This window comes from Neophocaena asiaeorientalis, unplaced genomic scaffold (genome assembly GCF_003031525.2).
Source record: "Neophocaena asiaeorientalis asiaeorientalis breed wild unplaced genomic scaffold, Neophocaena_asiaeorientalis_V1.1 scaffold150, whole genome shotgun sequence".
In the NCBI taxonomy this organism is placed as follows: Eukaryota; Metazoa; Chordata; class Mammalia; order Artiodactyla; family Phocoenidae; genus Neophocaena; species Neophocaena asiaeorientalis.
Window position 1 is genome coordinate 21,903,928 of NW_020176571.1, and position 23,992 is coordinate 21,927,919.

Consider the following 23,992-nt stretch of genomic DNA (forward strand, 5'->3'; position numbering starts at 1 on the left):
AAGCAATAGTGAGACAGATTTATTTACTGAATAAAATCTCTCTACAAGACTCATCTAAAGATGGAGTGGGCTGCTTTAATAGGTAGAAGATGTTCCATCCATTGGCTACTTAGTGGGGATATGACAAAAGGAACGTACTCTTTGGATGTTAGTTAGTTGTATTAGATGATCTTTGGAATCTCCTTTCATCCCTAAGAAATTCTGTGAACACGTACAGCTGTTCTTACAGATTTCATTGATGTTAATAATAAAACAGTTGTAGCACAAGGGGATGAGTGGAAAATTTAAAAAAAAAATAAAACTTTGTTGCGAGGTTAGTAAAGAACAGAAAGTAGCTGGTAGCTCTTCTCTGCTTTTGAGGTATTCTAATTATCATAATTCATTGCGGTTTTCTAGTTCCTAGCTTCAGGAGCAACATCATAATAGCAGTTAATCTCTTTCCTGTCAACTGATTTTATAAATGCTTTTCGCTTGAGGTCATTAAGTTCCCTTTTGAACCAGCAACATGGCTGAATTAGCTTCAGCTCTATGGCTGCTGCTTAAAGAGTTAATACCAAACAATAAAAGCCAACCAGTTTTGAGTCTCTTATTTTGCCAGCAGCCTGTAAAATGAATTTGCCCCAAAGGAAATGACAGGCATAAATAAATTCAGTGAAAGTTGACTTACTGGATTCTTTCTATGGTTCCATGACATAAAATCCAAACAAGTTTGTATTCTGGATTCATGCAAGAAGCCTTTGATCTTAATGCTAATTACTTTGATGCCAGAGTAAGTAGCCACATACAACTGTCTTAAACATAATTAAATAATTCCTATATTAAACTTGGCTCTTGATCCTTTCTAAACAAGTACCATCAGTGAAGAAGCTTTAAGAGAATGCAGATGAGCCATGAAATTTTGCAGAGCTGGTGGAACAGAATTTTTATTGAGTTGAAACTCTTTTTTCCTTCACCAGCATGGAATTCATACTTGAAATTGATGTTACCACCTGGTATTTAATCAAATATTTAAAGAGCCCCTTTTAATTCATTCCTTTATTTTTAAGGCTAGTTTCAGAGCATTTAATACCTAAAAGCTAAGCTCTGTGGAGGTTACCTCTAAGTAGCATTGAGAGAAAGTAGTTGGTAGTTTTAGGTAACATAATGCTGAAACTTCTCTGAAAAGGTATGCGTTTAGACCAGTATAAGAAAGTTACTGTAGTGTGCTATTCAAAACAGTTTAACTATATAGAATTATTAAAGTAGAAGTTGTTGACTTCTAAAACAATAAAATGGGTTTATTCGGGAACAGCAAAGAATTGCTATTTGGGACATGCAGTTTATGGTGAACTGTAGGTAAGTCCAGAGAACAAAGAAAAGGGAGCCTGTTTTTATAGGGAAAAGGAGGGAGTTGGGAGGGGCTGTTCTAAATGAAAGTTCAAGGGAGGAAAGTAGGAGTTTAGGGTGGTGATGACTTCATTTGCGGAGCTGAGATGTTTCTCATTGCCTGGGCTGTTGCTGAGCAAGGAGAAACTCTTCCTTTGGGATTGTAAAGTAGTTGCACTTTCTGTTTGAGAGTGCAGTGTGTGCTTCTTCCAGTGGGGCATGAAAGTGAAGGTCAGTGCATGCAAATAATGGAGTGTGAGAATGCATGAGACCTTCCTCTACAGGCCATTGCCAACTCTAACTTTAATTGAGGTTTTCTTTATTAATTTACATATTCAAAAGGCATAGACTTCACAAAGCATAGACTTCAAGCATAGAGTCTTAGTAATGCTTCACAGAATGATTATTGCAGTGCTAAGAAGGTACTGAGAAACAGATATACATTAAACCATTTATTCTTCAGCTGTTCAAAGAAGCAAAGAGACATGTAGAAATTGGGTTTAATATTTCAGTATTACACAATGTTGGCATAGAAGTGAATTAGGTTTTAATCTTTGGAACCATTCACATTTGGATTTGAATCCCACTACTTGTTACCTGTGTAACCTTGGCCATCCTTTTAACGTCAGGCTCAGATTTCTTCTAAGGGCTTTTGGATAGATCAGGGAGAATTTATGTGAAATGTCTGGTGAATAGTGGGTGCTCATTAAATGGTGGCTATTAACATTGTTAACTACTAAAATGAAGAAAGATTTATCTTAGAATTTCAAATTCATTTATTTCCAGTTTCTGTGTATAGCTCACAGTTAACTTGACAAAGACTTTATGCAGATCAAGTCAGCTCTGTGCCCTGTTGTATTTGAATTTTTACAACATGTATCTGACTCACATTCTGGCACAACTGATAATAAATGTTAACTTTGTTGCATGTTGTTCTTTAAACCTTCCACAAGTGATTTGGTTAAGAGATGATTGAATGAAGCATTTTACAAAGTGACTTGCACAAAAGATAGACTAAAACACAGACAGTGGTGGAGGAAAGAAAATAAACACTTGCTTTAGAAAATGTAGAGATCTGAAATCAGATTCAGAGGGTTCTTGGGTGATTGTGATATTTAATTACTAATGGCTGCTTTTTAAAATTTGAATTTTTGCCTGTCTAATTTGGACTTCATGATAGTCTTGTTGCCAGTCAGAAATATATCTAGGTTTGTATTAAAGTGGTTCTGAAAAGTCATGTAACAAAATGGATAATTTTATACTCAGAGTTTATTTTTAAAGGGGACCTTATTGCAAGTATTTCTGATAAAAATGATGAATCCTTTTGCAGAGCCATAATTGCCATTTAGTCTAGTGGTTATGAGTTCATAGTGATCTTTTGTGTGTGCTCACATAAACATAGATTTCCAGGTTATCAGAGAATGCTTGAATGACATTTATTGTTTTCTCTTCTTAGCATTCATCAATGATTTTGTTCTTGTTTACAAGGTACAGTGATAGGTATCGTTCGGATTATCAAAATGAATGAGCCTCTGTTTTAGGTACCTTTATTCCTAGAGGGATTTGGTGGTTATAATATAGTCTGTTTCGCTAGGTAAGGGAGGTTGGAACATAGTGCTGTGAGAGGTGCATACAAGGATTAATTCTCCCTTGAAGCATCATGGAAGTGGTGACTGGTTTTGGAAGATGAGTAGGAGTGTGCAGTAGGTGAAGGACTCTAGGCCTGGTGGGTTTAGAGAGCAGGCAGAAGTTGGTGTGGCCAGGGTACACGACCAACAGGGCAGAGGTAGGATATGAGACTGAAAAATAATTCAGAGCCAGGCTGTGAACATATTGAACTGATGTAGTAGCATTTTACTAGGTGTGTGAAAAGGCACCTCTTTCAGTGTTTTAGTGTTTATGAAAGAGTAAACCATCCTCATGGCAAATATTAAGTGTGCTTTCATTAAAATGAACTGTTCATTGATTGATGAGCAAATGTTTACTGGTTGTCTCTTATTTGCTTGGTGTTGTTGGATATGGAGATTAATACCTAAGGAGAAAACACTGTCTCTTCTGTTGAGGAACACTAGTAGAAGCAAGTTGGTTTAGTAATAAATATTATAAAAAATGTTATAAAGGTTATATAATTTACTATTTAATTTTTTATTTTTCTCTACTTATTTATTTCTTGTATATCCTTCAAGGCTTTGATACCCACTCGAACCTCTCTTTTTTAACTGAGATATTATTGACATGTAATATCTTATTTTCAGGTATACAACATAATTTTGTGTGTATGTGTGTGTGTGTATATATATAAAACACAAAATGATCACCACAGTATGTCAGCTTAACATCCATTACCACACAAAGTTAATAAAAAATTTTTTCCTGTGATGACAACTTTTAAGATTTACTCTCTTAGCAACTTTCAAGTATACAATACAGCATTCTTGACTGTAGTCACCAGGCTGTACATTATATCCCCATGACTTACTTGTTTTATAACTGGAAGTTTGTACCTTTTGATCACCTTCACCCATTTTACCCACCTCCCACCCCCAGCCTCTGGCAACCACCAATTGTTCTCTGCTTCTATGAGTTCAGGGTTTTTTTGTTTCTTTTCTGTTCTTTTAGATTCCACACATAAGTGAGATAATAACTGTTTGTCTCTCTCTGTCTGACTTATTTCACTTAGCATAATGCCCTCAGAGTTCATCCCTGTTGTCGCAAATGGCAGAATTTCCTTCTTTTTTTATGGCTGGATGATATTCTATTGCATATATATGCACCACTTACTCTTTATCCATTCATCCATTCATGGACACTTAGGTTGTTTCCATGTCTTGGCTATTATAAATAATGCTTCTGTGAACATGGGGGTGTAGATATCTTTTCAGGCCAGAGTTTTCATTTCCTTCAGTAAATACCCAGAAGTGGAATTGCTAGATCATATGGTAGCTCTATTTTTATTTTTTTGAGGAACCTCCATACTGTTTTCCATAGTGGCTGCACCACTTCACATTCCCACCAACAGTGCACAAAGGTTCTCTTTCCACATCCTCACCAACACTTGTTATTTCTTGTCTTTTTGGTAATAAGCATTCTAATGAGTGTGAGGCGGTATCATTGTGGTTTTGATTTGCATTTGCCTGATGATTAGTGATGGTAAGCACCTTTTCAGGTGCCTTTTGGCCATCTGAATGTCTTTCTTGGAAAAATGTCTATTCAGGTCCTCTGCCCATTTTTTAATCAGGTGGTTTTTTTTTTTTTTTCTTTTTTTTGCTATTGGGTTGTATGAGTTCTTTATATATTTTGGATATTAATCTTTTATCAGATATATTTGAGCCTCTTATTCTTTGACTCCTACTTTGCATAGATGGCAAATTATACTGTCTTATTTTCTTGACTACAAAAGTTGCCTTAGTCCATGTTCCATGGGTTGTTTTCCCTGTATGTTTTGTCCTTTTAACTAATCTTGTAAGACTCTCATTAACATGCATCTGATCTTACTGTATTTTGTTCTTCAGACTATCTGGGTCAGTGCTAGGTAACTACATGTTTAATAACATTTAATAATATTAAACTAAATGTTTAATAACAGCTATTGAAACATTGTCTATTCTTTTGGAGATCCAAAAATGGACTTTTGAAGTAGGTTTCCAACTTAAAAAGTAAAGTTACAGAGTAACAAAGAAACTCCCTTTTCAGTAATTTAAAATGTAGCATACTTGTTAGATGTTAGCAATAATTAGCTTACTGGTATAGCTTTTTAATGATCTATTAATAAAATTATTAATAATCAATAATTATGCCCAAATTTTAAGAAATATCTTGGCAGCAGTTTGAGATACTTAATTTTCATGGATGTATGATTTTGGGCTATATGTAGGTCAGGCTTTTCATTGGATTATGTGTTTTTTCAAATATTTAAAGGAAAATATTCTAATGCTATATTATTTTGGAAGTTCTCTACAAACATTTGCTTCTATGAGTTTAATTCATGATGCTAATTTATATTTGACAATGTTAATATGTTAATGGAATCTGTAGGATAATATTGGCTACTCCTAGCAAGATATCATATCCCTTTATAAAATATCCCTTTATAAAATCCTTCAGTGGTTCCCCATTAACTAGCATAAAATCTAAACTACTTAGTATGTCTATTCACAGCAGTTTACCACCTCATTACCAGCTACTCATGAACTGTAGGTTATGTATCCTGTACCATAATGAACATAATGTGTTCTTTCATAACTTTGCATATGCTCTTTTCTTTGCTTATATCCCTTTTCAAATTGATCAGACTTGCAAATTCATAGGAATCCTTTAATACACCTCAGATGTAACCTTTCTCAGATGTTTCTTCCCATCCTTTTTCCCTTCTCCCTCTGTCAGTTAGCATTCCTTTTATTGCTTTTATGGTAGTTGCCTGTATACATGTCTGCCCAGCTTCATTAGACTGTGAGGTCACTGAGGACAGGACTGTGTATTTCATTCATCTTTATATTCCCAGCATCTAGTACAATGTCTGGCATATCAGCATTCAGTAAATTTTTGAAAAATTGATCTGATTTGAATTGAATTCCTTGACATGCTCAGTTAAAAATTCAGCTTTGATAACTAAAAGTATTGGCAGTAGCTTTTTAATCCATTATGGATATACTTTTTCCTATTTTTTATGATTTTCAAGTAACTTGAATTTTTTTAATTAGTAAAACTTTTTCCTCATCTAGCACAATGCCTTACTTGTAATCATGAGAAGTGGAATATTACTGTGATTCATGTTCTAGGCAAAGGGAGTTATAAATAAGATGGTAGAAGGTGACACATTTGTGTATTTAGTGGAACAGATACTTCTTTGCTTTCTATTAGATTGGAGTTCACTGACCATTGCATGAAGTAGCTATTGTGTTTTTCTTTGTATTGAATTCATGCTTACAAGGAGAAAAAAGATGATAGGGTCAAATTAAGTTATTCTTTTGTTCTTTTTTCTGTGTTTCTGTGTTCTTTGGAACACATTCTACCACTAAGAAGCAGTATGATTTGGGGCAGATTATTTAATTGCTCTGGGCTTCAATTTCCTGATTTGAAAACAGGTAGTAATAGTACTGCCTCATAGGGTTGTTACGAAAGTTAAATGAATTAATATATGTAAGGTGCTTACTTATCCCATGCCACTTTCCTCACCTTGGCCTTCATTCAGGCCTGAATGTCCTAAGCTCGTTCCTGCCTCCAGCCTTTATGGATGCTCTTCCTCTACTGGGATCAGTCTTCATCTGCCCGGTTCCTCCTCAACTCTTGGTTTCCTACTAGATTGGCAGTTCTAGGGCAAGACAGTGCCTGGGACAGTAGTTGTGTAACAAATATGTACTGAGTGAACGAATGAGTGAGTAAATAATTGAGCCAGCTGCGGAGAAAAGAGAACAGGATCATGTGGAATGGAAGGCTCCTTCCTCTAGGGCTGTAGTCAGAGCAGGTTCTCTCATGGTAGGCAGGGAAGAAAAGAGACTGTATATATGTATATTTATTGTGTACATACATAAGTTAAACGGTGAAATTGTAAATGTTTAATAGTTAAGTTATTAAAATTGAAGTCTACAAACTAATCAAACTGCCTGAATGGTGATCAATTTGAGCTTACATTGGTATTTTTAATTGCCCCCCCAGTAATTTGAATATGTTATTGTTTATGCTTTAAAATTAATACATGTCAACTACAGTACAAAAAAAGAAACTCTTAAACAATTGCCCACTTCAATCCTGGGTGTAATATCAGAAGCTATAAAAATTTGGCAGTGAATTACAAGTCAGGGTACGAAATTATAAATGAAATGTAATCATAGCCGTGCTTTTTAAAAAAATGAATTTAGAAGGACACGCAGCAAATATCACAAGTATTGATTAATTTTATTTTCTTCAAATGTCTCAAGTGTCTGGTAATTGTTTATTGCATGCCAGACATTGTATGTAAAAGACCCATAGAAGCTCCAATTGATGTCATCCATCAGAAAGAATTTCCTCTTTTTTCTCTTGGGCAGAGAGGGTCAGGGGCTTATCCTTTCAATGCAATCAGAATTGAGCTGGAGCAGGGCTGGGTTACAGTTTTTTAAGAGTTAGTTCACCTTTGTCTCTTCTCAGGCATTTTGATTGGGAACTTGGTGAGTCCGCTTCCACATCTCAAAGTCTGCTTAAGAGTCACTTGTGCTCTTCAGAAGTTTTGAGCTTAACTTGTTAACTTCTAGCCCTTCAGCAGAATCTGGAAGATGTCTTGAGAGGGAGATTGGTTGTGTGAAACAGGACTTCCTCCCTCTAGTAGGACCTTGTCTCCTAAACACTATGAGATTATAGGAGATTTGCTCTTCAGAAGCTTGATTCAGCCTCCCCAGCTTCCCATAAGTAGCCCCAGAGCTAAAACCAGTCAATTCCAATCTGTCATACAAGCCCTGGGTAACAGCTCAAACCTTGCTCATTTCTCTTTTCCCGAGTAGAGTTCTTCTGTGTGGGCCAAGGGCCAGTCTGATACAGAATTGGAAAATGGACTCAGGGAAGAAAATGGCTAGGGATTTTCAGAAGGATGCTCCCCATATGCTTGCAGCCTGGAATTCACATTGATCTAGTCCAAATTGATTCTAAAACTCTCTGGTGGGACTTTTCTGGTGGTGCAGTGGTTAAGAATCCACCTGCCAATGCAGGGGACATGGGTTCGAGCCCTGGTCCGGGAAGATCCCACATGCTGTGGAGCAGCTAAGCCCGTGCGTCACAACTACTAAGCCTGCGTGCCACAACTACTGAAACCCGGGTGCCTAGAGCCCATGCTCCACAACAAGAGAAGCCACCACAATGAGAAGCCTGTGCACTGCAACGAAGAGTAGCCCCTACTCACAACTAGAGAAAGCCCCCGCACAGCAACGAAGACCCAACACAACCAAAAATAAATAATAAATAAATAAAATAAAATAAAATGTTTTAAAAATTAAAAAAATAAAACTCTCTGGTATATTGATTACCTGGCTTTTTTCCAGTTGTAGCCAAAGCAGAGGCATCCTGTGACCTGTTACATCCTATTTGAAAGTGGAAATCTTAATGTAAAATTAAAAGAAAGAAATTTGGAGTTTTTTTTCCCTCAAGGATTTTATATTTATACCTCTTATATGAAAAATATTCTCAAGTGACAAGCATTATATACAATGTTATTACCTTTTTATCATTACTAGAAGATGATTTTGGAATTGCTTTTTGGTTTTTCTTCATTTTCAAGATATTTTATTAAGGAGACATTTTACAAAGGTTCAGTAACAGAAACAAGTGAGGGTGCAGTTCTCAGGGGTGGTGAGAGTGGGGTGCCATCACACCACATATCTGAAGGGGCAGGGGAGGGAGGAGCTGCAGAACTGGAGAGAGAGTTGTATGGATGGGCCACCTGACAAGAACTGTGGGGCATCCCCCCCAACAGGGAGAGAGTTGGGAAGGACAACCCTGACCTCACTCTCCATCATTCTCTAGGTGTCTTGCTGGTGCCTCCCATTAGCCAAACCGAACCAGGAGCCAGAATTCAAGGGGTCCCTATGAAAGGTCCATTGGGATTGCTTCTTAATATATCATTTAAACCAACAGCTCTTCCATTTAGCTCTGTTCTTTCTTCAATGATAAGCCCCATTTGGATGGCAGCCATCTGTGAAAACTTATGTATTAATGACTATAAAAGATTTCCCTCAGAAGGTAAATATAGTGCTAACAATTAATCTTTATTTTTCCTGCTTGAAAAACAGAAATTCTAAAGATCTTTTTTATTGATACATGTAACATAGGACTTCAAAAAAGTAGCTTTCTTTTTCTTGAGACAGGTCTTTATAAGAGGTAAATTCTCTGTGTGTGTGTTTTTGTGTTTTCTACATTTGCTTAGACAAAAAAAGCCTTCACCCAAAGGAGACTGCTGGAAAACTGGAGATAATTCAGTTATTTTTAAGAACACGCTATTAACTGAGAAAATTAAATCTAATCAGTGATAACATTTATCAAGAAGTAATAAGCATGAAAAATATTACCTTTCTATCAGTGATAAATAAAGACCTTTTGTTTCTGTATTTTTTTAATCTACATTTGATAAATATCAGTCATGATTTTGTGAGTGGGAATAATGATGGCAAAACATTTGGACACTTCTTGTGTTTATATTTCCCTTTAAAGTTTCGCTTTATTGCTTGATGGTGGTAGTGGCGCCCTTGACATGGGAACGTAGATTTTGGAGGTGTGCCAGCAAGGGTTTGAATCCTACTCTTATTTATTCTTCTTCTTAATAAGTTGTGATATTAGTAGTAGATGGTTATTTAGTGTTTATTATGAGCCAGGTACTCTAAGTATGTAGCTCTTCCTTCTTTTAATCCTCAGAACAGTTCTGGGGAGTCAGTTCTTATAGAAATGTAAGCCTATCACAGTAGTAAGTGATGAAGGTAGGATTTAAACTCAGTTCTGTAAAACCCCAAAGCCCATGGTAAATACTGTGCTGTACCCCTCCCTGTGTGACCTTGAGGGAATCACAGATATAAAGCCCTCTACCTGTAATTCTGAAATGAAAAAGCTTTGGAAATTGCTAGTCTTTTCATAACTTATTTGGTGGCAAAATGAACTTTGAATGGATGAGAAGCTATTTATAGCCTTTGTTAATCCCATTTAGTGTGACTATTCATACATGTTGCTAGAAAAGTAGTAATATATTTGATTAGGGGGTGCTGCCGTAGACCTCCTCTGGAGATGTTACAAAATATACTGTGTGCGTGCTGCATTAACTTTACAAGTTAAAATACAAAAATTCTGAAATCTGAAACATTCCCAGGTGACTGTGCCCCTTTATTTAACTTCTGTAATACTTAGTTTTCTTATCTGTAGAGATGTCAAGATCTAACCCAGTATGTCTTAATATGAATTATATTAAATAATTAATATATACGTGTAAGTATTAAAGTACCTGGTATATAGTAAATATTCAGTTTGGGAGATTGTTACTATTATTATCTTGGAGTTTATATTTAGTTGTGCAGAGTTTGGATCCTAAAGCTAGAGTATGTAGAAAACTAGAGTTTTGTTTAGCTTGTTGCTGAAGCCCAGCACTGCATTGAATCTGTACAGGATTAGTAGGAAGCCATGCCCTTCACAGAATATAAGTGACTTTCCCTTACCAAAGACTATTTAGAACAGCAGGAAGTATAAATGTGCATTATCCTGTAGTTTAGGATTTCCTAACCTTTTTCATGTCACTGCACACACAAAAATTCTCTGCTGAGATAAATAAAGGAGGGAGGATGCTTGTGGCTGCCCCTGCTGCACCAGGCTCACGTGGCACCTGGGTGCTCAGGGAATCAATATCATGGCATACCTATGAACACACCTTGGCAAACCAATGTAGAATTGTATATGTCAAATATAAGGGGAAGATAAAAAATGATGAAAATTGTTAGTGGATTTACTTTGGTTATCTCCTCTGATTAAGCATCTATTTCAAGTCAGTTAAAATCTAGAAACACCTAGGTGAAACATAATTTTTAAAACAGTTAGGTCTCTTAATTCTTGTCTTCTAACAGTTCAGAATGAGATGGAGGGACTGTTTTACTTAATGCTTTATAAAATGTGTTGACCTCTTAAGTTTATTTCACTTGTAAGTTAGAATTATGAAGAAACTATGACATTGTCTTGAACATTTAAAGCATTGGCAGGAGTAGATAGGCCGGTGATATATTTAATTTCGGACATTTTTTTTTAAGGGGCTGACATTTATTCCTTCCTCATATATTACAGTAAGAATTAGGTATGGTGGGGTAATTTTGTCAGTTATTTTTTTTAAATGTACAAATTCAGAGTTTGGCTGTTAGGAGTTATTTGCAACAGGGCTCTGGGGGTGGGGCATAACAGGAAGTTATTTCATATTATCCCTGACCCCCTGCCAAGCGAAAGCCTCCCTACCGGCTAAAAAGAGGGTGCAGAGCAGATTCTCAACCAGATACGATGTTTCTAGAATGTAAGTTGGAACATTGTCCTCCGCCATAAATTCAGTATAGGGAGGTGGGGCAGACGTAGGGGAGCTGCGAGTACAGAGACCCCACTTGGGCTCAGGAATCTGGGATCTGAGGAAACACCCTACATCTGTTTGTTTCTCTTAAAGGAAAGGGTACACAGTTTAAAGGATTAAAGGAGGGTTTCTTTTTCTTGTGGGTCTCTGTGGTGGAGGAGCTCCTTTCCTGGGCTTCAGTGATCCGAATGGGGTTTGCTGAGTCGGTGGCCTCCGCAGTGGCTTGTTTGCCTTTGGTGGGGATCCTCTTTATCCTTTGAGGGACAAATTTCTAGTGCTTTTCTATTTTCGTGGGCTTTTGGAGCCGGAGTGGGGATGGGAGGGTGGCATGGCTGGAGACTGTTTGCCTCCTTCCTGGTGCTCACTTGGCTCTGAGGAGCCTTGGAGCTCTGTCTGCTCAAGCTGTGGTCTGATTCAAGAGGAGTTTTCAGAGTTAAAATATTATTTCTGACAACCTTACAAATCTGCCTCACTTTTAATACTTGAAAAACTTTATAATTTAGAAGGGTTTACCACCTTCAAAAGTTGTAAGACTAGTGGATCATTCCATAAGAGCCTGTGGCTCAGAATATTGTTATGTGTTAATTTGGAAAGAATGTGGCTGCTATTCAGCACTTCTCTGAACCAGGGCAGATTACATATTAGCTGTGTTGCTTGATTTTTTTCACAGAGTGTTACATCTTCATTTAAATCATAAATCTGAATTATATTAATCTAAAACCTACCAGTGTTCCCTAAAATAACATGGTAATAATTTTTGTAAGAAAAAGTAAGTAGTAATGAAAATTGTTTCCATTATAGGAACAGAAAATAAAGATAATAAGACAAAATTCCAGAATTTATCAAGTCATTATGACTAAAACTCACATGAACTTTATATTTTAAATTTATTGTAATAATTGGTCTTCCCTGTCATTCCCAGAGGCATGTTTCAGAGGTAAATACAGTCTCCTTTCAACTCTCATATTTGGAACCTCAGAAATTTGAAATGTTTGATGAGTTAGAGTTTAGGGACTGGAAAGTGGCAGGGAGTGAGTTTTCTACATCTTTTGGGAAGCAGTATTGCTTTGTAAGTGCAATTTGCAGGGCAGATAAAGTGTAAATTATGTGGGTAGAATTAGTGAGTGGTAACGAGGTGCTCATGTGACAGAGTGTGCAGCCCAAAGCTGCTGGTGCAGGTGGACAGCAGTGCTGGATAAGGGAGGTCAGGCAAGGTGTACGCACAGAGTGTGGACCAGACTTCGAGTCATAATTTTCAGAACTCAGAACTTGTTTTTTCCTTTCAGAAAACTGAAGAATGGGAGAAAACGAAGACTGAAGCAGACATGGAAGAGTATGTATGGAAAGATAGCTCCTCAGAAAAAAACATCCTGGAAACCCTTCTCCAAATTAAAGCTGCTGAGAAAAATCTGGAATTAAGTAAAGAAGAGCTCCTTGGTACTGAAGAAGTTGAAGAGTACAGAAAGTCTGTTGTTAGTCTTAAGAATGAGGGGGACAATGAAAATACCCTTTCTCAGTACAAAGAATCAGTGAAGAGACTATTAAATTTGACATGAATTATATAGAAAAATTGCCTTGATTTATTAATTTTATGATATATATGTAATCATTATCTAATTTGATATACAGTTGAAGATGTTAAAAAACCATTGTTTTATTACATCAGAGTTAAAATTATTCCTTTTATCCTAATGTACAAAGGCAGTGATTATTCAGAAGTTTTCTTACTTATGCACTGGGGCAATCAGACCAATTCGATCTCTGTGATTTCTTCTGGTTCTAAAGTGTTTGGATTTTATTTCTACCATAACAACTTTAGTATTCATATATATACAATGTTGTTGTTTTGTCACCTGCTCCATTTCTTTCCCTACAGATTAGTACTTTTTGGTTGCTTTTGAATAATGATTTTGGTTATTTGGGAAGCTAGGCCCAGAACCCAGTCCTCTGACTGAAGTCCAGTGTGTTGTCTGCATGACTGCTATCTGCCTAGTGAGTTTTTGCACATGCTGATTCTGATTAGAAGCAGGTCCTTAGCAGTATTTTCTAACCTAAAAGTTTGTTCCATTCCTCTATTTGGGGGTCACTTTATGTTGATTCAATTCTGTTTAGCATCCTGCTTTCCATTTTCTTTGGCTCATTTCTCCAAGCCTAAGCTTGCAGAAAACTGGAAATGGAGATTAGCTGGTATTCATCTCTCTGGATGCCCCAGCTAGAACTTCCACAGCTCAGGAAAGAGATGAGGTATAAAGATCTTGAATTTAATTGGAGTAAATGACAAAATAACTGCCCTAGGAAACATTTCATTCAATTTAGCTGTCAATTCAGTACTTTTAAGTATATCTGTAAGTCATTTCTTACCACTTAAAGTTGTCGACAAGTGATTAATTTAAAATTGAAATAAAGGAATTATGGAGGCTGTTATTTGCCTAAAACTTATTTTGCTTGACAGAATTTGAGAACATAAAATGCCAAAATGAATTTCAGAACAATTGCTCAAAAGATTTATATAAATTGAAGATATGATTTAGTATTAGCAAGGCCAAGAGTCCGTAGGTTATAAAGGACAACAATAGGGCCTTGAGTTCCATCCATTCCACTGGATGGAAATAGCAAATAAAAAAGTAGATACAACTGAATTTCTAGATCAGGTTTAAAGCATACATAAGTGTATTGAAGTGTTACATTTCTTAGAGAGTCAGAGTTGAGGAAAACTCAGGTGTGGAAACAGGACTGAAGAAGGACACATTTGAAAACAGTAGAAGCTGAGGAGAGGTGGTCATTTGGGAACATGTAAAGAGGTGGTAGATTAGGGTCCTCAGTCCTGTAGTAATAATACAGTGAAGATGGAAGCAGATGGAGTAATGATACGTAATAAAGAATTTGACCTTGCTCAAAGAGAATCTGGCCTCTCCTGTCAGCTTCTGGGAGGTAATCTGTCATACCTCATAGAAGTGTCTTTGGTTAGGGCAGGAGTCAGTCACAATGGATTTTAGGTGGGGCTCGCTATACCTGATAGTCCTAGGCATGCCAGGAAAACCAACCATGTGTTTAGGGTTGGGGAGCTTTGAGTTTCTTGGTAAGTCCACCCAGCAGCTGAGATCAACTGCCCAGGTAATTGATCAGTCATACCTATGTAATGGAGCCTCAATAAAGATTTAGAACACTGAGGCTCCGGTAGGTTTCCCTGGTTGGCGATACTCTAGACATACTGTCACACATTGGTACTGGGAGAGTAATGCATCCTGCTTCCACGGGGAGAGGACACCAAAACCTGTGAGTTTGGATCACTCCTGAACTTCATCCTTGGTGCTTCTTCCCTTGGCTGATTTTAATCTATATCCTTTCCCTGTAATAAACCGTAACTGTGAGTATAATAGCTTTCATTGGGTTCTGTGAATTCCTCTACTGAATTATTGAACCTGAGAGTGGTTTGGGGACTCCCCATCCCCCGAACTTATAGTTGGTGTCACAAGTAAAGGTGGTCTTGTAGAAGACTGTGCCCTTTTAACCTTTGCAGTTTGGCTAACTCTGAGCAAAGACCTAAGACTCTAAGGCTGTGGCATTGACACCTAATGGCAAAATCTTAGAGCTGTAAGATTAATACAAAACTGCCTCAGAAGGGTAACCGTTGCTGTCATTGTAATGTTAGCAATAATTGAACAGCATTTTTTGTCATTATTTAGACTCTTGTCCTTAAGCTCTAACTGATCTAATGTATACAACGAACATCATACTCATCCTTACAACGAGGATTCTAGGGGACACTTTTTGCTGTACTGATGATATGCAATCACTTCTGACTTCAAACTCTTAAATTTCATAGCTCAGAATGTGCTTAAACACATAGGCAACTAAGAAATAGAACAAACCTGTTTTCTTAATTGTAGGGAGCTTTAGTTTTTTTCTTTGCATATTTTCTTTCCAAAATTGGTAAATGTGTCATAATACTGGACTATTACAGATTTTTTTCCCCAAAGGTCTGGCTGTTTCAGTGCTGGAAAAATTTCGATATCATGGTTATTTCCTAAATGGTGGTAACAACCTTAGCCTTAGTTGTTGACTAGGCCCTGTGATCTTTGTTTCTTAATGTTTTAAATTCTATTCAGAAGTTCTCTTTGGTCCCTTTGGCTTCCAATAAGGACATGGTTTCTAGGCCCAGTCGTTTTTGTCTTGGCTGACTGTTCAGGTCGCCTCTACAGTCTAAGTTTACTCAGTTTATCTGATGGTCAAAGGTAGGGGCTGAAGAAGAGAAGGAGTGTGTTTGTTTTCTTACAAATGTAAATATGTTTTTCCCAAATTATGGTCATTTCTATAAAACAGTTATCAATTTTAGGGAACAAATAAAATTCTGAGAAATCTCAAGGAAGAAAAAACTTCTTTTTTTGGTAGCCCTAGTTGGAAAACCTTCCAACAGTTTGTATATATTTGAAAGAAAATTAAATAACCTTTTAAAAGAATGTATATACAAATAATTTTTAAAGACAGCTTCCTAAATAACTTAAATATAAGGTAATTTAAATCTTGATATCCCCCCCCAAATTGCCTGAGTTTTTTTCCTAATGTATTAAGAAATTGATAACATTTATGATATGTAATATGAATAGCAAATTAATGTAAATCGATTATATTTTAAAAATTCAGACTTATTTGTGGTTAATATTCTGAGGGAAGAGTGCTATTTTATTAATCTTATAATAGGATTTCCTCTTTGTTCATTATGCTTAAATGGCTGTCTTTTAATGTCCTCACATTAAAAAATATTTTCAGAGATGAGATTAAGGGCCTAAAGTTTAAGATCATTAGAGACTTGAATTACAGTTTTCTACACTTAAGAGTCAGAGTATAAGATTTAGGGGTGAATCTGGTGTAAGTGGACAGAGCTTGAAATACCTAGAGCTAATATTTGCACCTGGGAAAACAACTTATACAACTGAGGGACATAAACTAAACAACTCCCAAGATTTATTCAACAGAAGTCAACAGAAAACTCAAAGATCTTAGTGCCATAATTATTGAGAGGCATGTCAGTTTTTGAAAAAGAAGCTGATTGATTAAGATTGAGAAAGATTAATCAATTGAACATAAAAAATTATATAAAAATCAGGAAACTTTTGCTCATGGGTTAGTAACTGTAATCGTTTATAGTGCTTTTCTGCTCAAGCCACTAAAAGATTTCATTAAAATATGTGACAATAATATGACCTTGACAGGAACCAAATATGACGTTATGGTGTTTTCCTCCCTGTATCTTTTTTCCATACTCATTGAGAAAATGGAGGCTTGTAGTCCAACAGTGATTTTGAACATGGACTTTTGAACCATGTTGCCTATTAAGTCAGGCTTTGCTACATACTAGCTGTGTGACTTTAGGCAAGATACTTAGCCTCTCTTTCCTCAGTTTCCTCATCTGTAAAATGTGATAAGAACAGTCTAATAGTTAACAGTAGTATACTTATCTCACAGAGTTCAAGGAATCAACAAGTTAATACATGTACAGCACTTAAAACTATCTCTTACATGGTGCTGAATAACTGCAGAGATTAGAATTTTCGAACTTCAAAAGGTACACTATTCAAAAAATGGAAATAAAAAGACAATTATGTTTATCAAACATTGGCATTCTTTAGAGACTGGTAAGAATGGGTATCTGTGCTTTTTATTTTTTTTAACCAAACTGCCCTCGTCTTACAGAAAACTACAAATGATACTCTTAAAAGCTTACAATGCTCACATCTTTTACCATTAAGAGCGCTCCTTCAGAATGGTACATTTTTTAATTTGCTTGGATCCTGACTTTCTCTGTCCTAGTTTATACTGGCCCTGGTGCTTTCGACAGCATCCAGATGCCAGGATGACTACACAACAGCAGAGGAAGGTGACAGAGGTGCAGAGGACCAAAGGAACCAACCACGTCTTGGAAGTCACAGGTGCCCCATCAGGTGTTGTGTCTTCATTCTCAGATGTACGGTTTCTGCTGTTGTACCCTTTGGTTTTGTTCAGTACTTGTTTGCTACTGTTGAGTTGGGATGGAAAAGGCACATGAGAAAGTTTTGTGTCTATCGGCACAAAGAAAGGAGAAATAGTCTTGTTATCTGGATTGCTGATGAACTTGGTACTGGCTGACACCATATTTACATTTGTGGTAATGGAGTCATTCAGAGAAATGAATCTTGCCCAAGAGTCTGTGGTTAATTCCTTGGAGTACCTAGTAGTATTTGTGGTTGCAAACAAATCTTGATATGTGGTTGAAGATGGAGCCTCTACTGATGGTAGCATTTGGTTTATCATGGTCGTTTGTTGTTTATCTAAATACATAGCTTTTAGAATCCTTAGTCTCTCCCGTATATTAGATGAATAACGGGTGTTTAGATATGTGGGCAGTGATTGTTCAAAAACCAGCAAATCTGGATCTACACCTGAAATATAAATAAGGCATCATTTAAATTTTATTTTTAATTTAGAAGACAGGACCTTAAAGTACAGTTTGGAGAAGTCTTGGATTTTGCCACTATAAGTTATTGAACTAAACTAATTTCAAGTTCCACCTAATTTCAAGTTTCAGCCTACTTCTGAAAGGCTTAGAAACATACTAGCCATGTTTGAATTTTTCTTAACTTTCTAAGACACTTTCTGTTGCAAACGAACTTGGCTACATCACATCGTGGAGAAAACTGCCAGGGCTTTTGCGCAACAATAGCAGTATTGGGCAAGAGCTGCAGAAACAGTAACCATTTGATATGTATGACAATTAAAGTCAAACAAAATGGGGCCTGAGAAGTGTAACTATGCAGAATTATTAGCAGAGCCCTAAATCTCATCCCTTCCCAGTGCCTGAGGGTCCAGTGCCTGAGGGCCTTCAGGGTTCTCTCTCTCCTTGTAAAACTCCTTTCCCTCTGGCTTCAAAAACTCTCAACAGCTTTACAGTTGTCACACTGTTTCCCTTTCAGTCTCTCTTGAGTGTGCTCTCACTCTCAACACACCACCACCTACTCCCTTCCTTTCCTTTCTGACTTTGTTTTGTGCCTTCTGACATTTTGTTTCCACCCTCACTATTCTACCAATTCTGCTTCTGGGGTGATCAGTACTTTCCCTGTTTCCTTATCACTGTATCTCATTGCTTTGGCTTCTCTCTTGTTCTTGATAATGATGGCCACCTCTCTTTGCATTCTTCTCCCGTGACTCCCTGGACCCCAAATTCCTTTGGCACTTTATCTCAGACTGCCTGCCTCTCGCTTTTCCCTTCCTTTGTGCTGGTTCTCTCCTTGGTCCTCACTGATTGTCCAATAATCTTTAGTCTTTAGTCCTTGGTTTTCTGCTGTATTTCTCATCATCCCATACCAACCACCCTCTCACCCCCCGGTCACCAAAAGATTATCCTCATCAACTGTCACCACTACACTGATGGCCCTGAAATCCACATCCCCAACTTTTTCCTCTTTCTTGAGCTCTGATCTCAGTTCTCCTGTGCTCTACTGGAGGTTCCCACCTAAACATCTCACATCACCGCTGGCATTCTCAAAACCATCATCTGGTCTGCCTCTTTGTCTTTTTCAGCAGCATCATCATTCTTCTGTCACCCATGCTGGACTCTGCACTGCAACAGGATTTTTGAATCTTCAGTTCTCTTCTTCTTTATCCAAAAAGCAACTAAGTGCTATCCAAGCCCTTCCCAATATGCTAGCAACCATCCCTCCTCTTCGTTGCAACTACAGTCACCTTGTCCAGATATAACATTACCCTGACTGCATTTTCTAATCTGCATCCTACATATAATTTTCCTGGGCTAAGATAACCAGACATCACTTTAATGATAGTGCTTTCTCATGAAATACCTTTGCTGGTTCCATATTTCTGACAAAGTCAAACCAAAACTCTCCTCTGTCCTTTTGTTACCTGGCCTACCCTATCCTACCCATACTTCCATTGCAGCCCCAAATGTGCCCCTATTGGAGCCACACCAGTGTTTGTGCTTTCCTGGGGTGTGATATGGAGCTCCTTTTCTTGCCTCTACCTGGCGTCTTCCATGAAGCCTCCTCTGAATAATTGAGCTTTCTTTAGTCTCCCCTTCTTTTGAGCCTTTGTACTTGAGGCAGTATCACACATTTTTGTATTTAATTTTATGTCTTACACTAATTGTAAGACTTGTTGCATCAACTAGATTAGAAGGAGCTCGAGGGCAGAGATATGGCTGTAATCTCCTGCAGTGTGGAGCACAGCATGGAGCATTATGTGTTCAATAAGTCAGACTGATCAAGAAATTCACCTCCTTTGTATCGTGTTGGCAAAAATCTATTCTTTGATGTTTACTGATTTGTACCCTGAGATTATATACATGGGAAAGGACACTTAAATATGTATTTTTCTAAAGGAAAAATGCAGTTGTTATCTTGGGACCAATGCTATGCTAATGTGTGGCTCTAAGTGCATTTCCCCATCCCTGACATCCATCTTTGTAGAATCCTTGTATACAGCATCAGCGAACCTCAAAACTGACATTTAGCATTTTCTTTATTTCCTAGTGGTATCCTTAACCACTACAGTAGAAATACCTATTTTGGTTCTTGCTGAAGGCTCTTGGAATAAATGAAATACAATGCTCTTGTTCAGTCACATATGCTCTGTTATCTGGGATGAACTCATCCTTGCCGAACATGCCAAATGAATGGGAATTTCCTTTTAGTTTTCTGCCCTGGAAGCCCCAAACTTTTCCAGACAGACTTCACTGGGAAATAATGATTTAGATTCATACATGGCTACTGCCAACCAATCTCTAGGTTATATGCCTCTACTAAAATATTACTGACATTCTTCAAAATACATACAAAGGACATAAATCATTACCGTCTGTTATGTTGTATAAAATGGCGCTGGTTCCGGGCTCCAATATGCAGCTCTCCAGGGTTGGGCAGTGAATATGGAGGCAGTTGACATCGCCATGAATAGGGTCGTGGAAGAAGACAGCCAAGTTACAGGAAACTGAAAAGGAAGCAGGCAAAGTACATCTGCAGATGGTCTTGATTTCTGCAGCTTGATGAGCTCTGAGTAGCTTACATTTCTTTCAAGAGCACTGGATTAACAGTACGTGGCAGGGCTATGTTCAGACATCTTACAGAACATTATGAACTATCGCAAATGCTTCTGTGAATATGGGAAAATGCCTCTTCAAAAAAATAGCTGCTAGAGGGAAGAGATATGGTAACATATGTATATGTATAACTGATTCACTTTGTTATAAAGCAGAAACTAACACACCATTGTAAAGCAATTATACTCTAGTAAAGATGTAAAAAAAAAAAATAGCTACCAATATTCTCAGTAATCTTTCACACATCCCATGCTACACAGATTACCTGGAATCATTTCCCAGTATTTTATGTTCAGGAAAATCCAATTGGCTACAAAAACCTCTGGGGATTTACATAGATCAGATTTCTAGATGCAATACCCTCTCAGAATACTAAGGCACTGAAGTTCAACAGAGAGAGAGAAAGAGGGAAAAAAATAGACAAAGCCTGTAACAGAAGGGGGAGTGATAGGAAGGGCAAAAACAGTAATGACCCGTGTTGTTGGGAGAGGCCCAGGTGGCATAAAGGCAGCAGGCTGGGTGAACATTACCTCGACCCCGACTGCAGGTGTGTGCTAGCCCCATGCTGCAAAGCCACGTCCAGTGAAAAGCTGATCGGTGTCATTCAGAGAGGAAGGGAGTAGACAGACAAGGTGGTTAGCATTTGGGATTCTAGTGGGGAGGGGCTCATCATTTGCTCTTGCCGGCTCCCCTTTTCTAAGTAGATTTGCTCCATAAAAGATACCGTGTTATTTCTGGAAGGTCAGATTTGTTGAATGCAAATCTTCAGTCTGTCCTCCCTTAAGTGCAGCACAGATTTTCCTCCTGCTGTAGTGTAGTAGGAACCATGTGATGGGAAATATTCATTGGCCCAAAGGTATCAGCTTCTTTAATAAAATGAGATTACGGAGGGAGAGTGTACGATTACCAGACCTCTGAGTGTGCCTACAGCTGCTGTGGAATTGCTGGCAGAACCTGCTCTGCTTCTGTGTAAGGTTAACTGCGGGGGTTACGTCTCCCCTATTACTTCTGGGACACCCCGTGTTTCTACACTCTATTTTTCCAGAAGGAGACAGAATAGGACAAAAGTCAACTAATAATACATTGCTAATACATTATAGATTACAAACACATTCCCTGAGGACTGTGCTGTAAAGTTTAAGGAAAAGGAAGGAAGAATATTCAAATTTAGACATCTAAATTTCTGATAAAGTAGTGGATGCTGTAGGGAGCAATTTTTCAAGATCTTTTACATTCTTCATGCATATTTCAGAGTCCCAGTTCTGAGTAGGTTAGCTATTGCAGGATTGTGCATTTTAAAGTTCTGGCTTCTAGGTAAAAACTGGGATGTGTGTTCATGCCTTTTCTTCTTCTGGAGAAAGAAAGCCACAACTTGGAAGCCACAGAGGCTCTAAAATCCTGGAATTCTACTGGATGCTTTTAGTATCCCCGGAAGTCCAGAGGCCACAGCTTCCCTGGTGTGGAGAGTCAGGTAAATTCATGCCACAGGAAAATGCTGAAAAGGTATCACCCCTCCCTCATCTCCTCTCAGTGAAGGCTTCTGGGGTTATAAGCATCTGAAAGCAGAATATCTAGATTTGCTACCTTTTCCAAAATTTCCCTTTAATAAATTAATTGCTCTCTTCTGTGCCTGATTAACTTTTGAGGGCTAAGCCTGTGACAACTTCTCACACTGTGGTCTCTTGACAGTCGGTTTAGACTCTCCAAGGAGCTCCAATTTGCATCCCAGAAATCTTACATGGATAATTGGATAGGAGGCATTGGCAATTAATGTCGGTAAGAAATCACGGGAAGAAAATGTGGAACAACAAGAGAATTATTTTAAAGTGCTGTGTTGCTTTTGTTGTTTCTTTCCAAGTCGCTTTCAAATCTTGGAGAAATGAAAAATAAATGAAGTCTTTAATCAAATGTAACTTGAAATTCTGCAACAATGAAATGTTTTCCTAGTTATAGGCCTTGATTATATTATATGAATGATATTTAACCCTGAATCCAGATTTCAGACCAAAAAAAAAAAAATTCTGTTAGGATATTTTGAAAACTAACTTTCTCTCTCTCTCATTCTCTCTCTCTCTTTCGCGCTCTCTCTCTCTCTCCCTCCTTTCCTCTTTTTCTAGTTGACATATATTTCCCTGTTTCTTTCAAAACATGAATCACAATCTAAATTCCTGTTCAATACATCCCCACACTTGGTCAACCCAAGCAAGCACATTTCAAAAGTGTGATACGATACCAATATCACCAAAAGAACCTTGAAAAGGAAATATTTTTGAAATCATATATGCTATGTTCTGGGCCATAGAAATATTGTTAGCCAGCCCTCAAGGCAATATTTTCATTGAGCACTTTAGTGAAGAGAAGAGGTTCTCTGTTACCTGTAGGTTCATAGCCTCCCGGGTCATTACTAGATTTGTAAATGGAGCCTGCACTGGCCCCAGCTACAAAATCAGTCTCAGTGTCTCTCCCCCTCTGCCCACTGCCTCATCCCAGGGCATCTTCTCTAGTCCCCATCAACTGTTCACTGCACCCTCTGCCTAAGGGTCCTTTCTTAGGTCCTCATTTTGGATGTTTCCCCTGATTTTTGCTCAGGTCTATCATCGACACTTACCATCCTTCCTAAGACAGCAGCTCCGACTGCACTTCTGACCAGTGCTTTCGGAATAATACTTCAAGAACTGGGCCCCCAGCTTCTGAGACTCCTCCAGGTCAATTAGGAGACCTGGGAAGCGTCGGATCCAGCAGTCTCTGTAAAACACAGTGGGTGAGCAGAGAGAGTCTGAGGTCCACCCCATGCTTAAGAGCAAAATCACGTCTGCTGCCACGACCACCACATGCATTTCCCTGGGATGAAGACTCGGCAATGTCTGATGACCAGACAGACACTGAAGCTGACCATCAGGGTTTAGAATGGTTTCTGGAACTTCAGGGCTGTTGTTAAGGGAGAAGGCTCCCTTGGAACTCTGTGAAGGGTCACTTTCTAGAAAAATGAAGCGGCTCTTTGACTGCACGTTGATTTTTCTTTTGTTTCTTCCCAGTTGCACCCCAGGTGAACATTTGACTTGCTGCTGTTAATGCTGAACACTTTCCAGGCCATTTCAATACTCTGTCCTTTAGCCTTTGGAAGACGTAGATTCTTTCCTCTGCTTTTATTCTTTCTGTGAAAGTGAAGTCACAGACACCTTTTACTAAGTAAATATAAAGGCAAGTTGAAATCCTAGCCAAGAGTGTTTCTGAGGAAAACAATAGTTTAGTCACTTGATGTCAGATAAAGGAAGGATCCATTTCACCAGAAACAAGACATCATTTTGTCAGGACACTTCTATAAAGTTTTTTAAGAAACTTGTGACTGCAGGGTTTTTTTTTTCAATTATCTTATTTTCTTTGATTTGAAGTTCTAATTCAGGTTCACTAGAAAACTAGTTTGAGCATGGGTTTAAATTCTTTGTTTTCACCAAAAAAAAAAAAAAAAAAAAAAAAAAAAAATAAAA

The 23,992-nt window shown here is 37.8% G+C and overlaps 2 protein-coding genes across 4 annotated transcripts in view; one reads left to right on the top strand and one right to left on the bottom strand.

Moving 5' to 3' along the window:
• The window catches only part of MRPS35 (mitochondrial ribosomal protein S35), a 42,508-nt gene extending 28,668 nt beyond the window's left edge, over nucleotides 1–13,840 (top strand). Inside the window, exon 8 of one of the 2 annotated variants that reach the window (XM_024733264.1) lies at nucleotides 12,703–13,834. In XM_024733264.1, the coding sequence (XP_024589032.1) occupies nucleotides 12,703–12,972 (270 nt within the window). In that variant the 3' untranslated portion in view covers nucleotides 12,973–13,834. Of the gene's footprint in view, nucleotides 1–12,702 lie in introns of both variants that reach the window. The other variant, XM_024733265.1, reaches the window with a different exon arrangement.
• MANSC4 (MANSC domain containing 4) overlaps nucleotides 13,537–23,992 on the bottom strand; it is a 15,420-nt gene continuing 4,964 nt past the window's right edge. For both annotated transcript variants that reach the window (XM_024733263.1, XM_024733262.1), the window contains exons 3-5: nucleotides 23,113–23,659; nucleotides 20,261–20,395; nucleotides 13,537–17,835 (exon numbers count right to left, since the gene is read on the bottom strand). In XM_024733263.1, the coding sequence (XP_024589031.1) occupies nucleotides 17,162–17,835; nucleotides 20,261–20,395; nucleotides 23,113–23,341 (1,038 nt within the window). In that variant the 5' untranslated portion in view covers nucleotides 23,342–23,659 and the 3' untranslated portion in view covers nucleotides 13,537–17,161. The remainder of the gene's footprint in view (nucleotides 17,836–20,260; nucleotides 20,396–23,112; nucleotides 23,660–23,992) is intronic.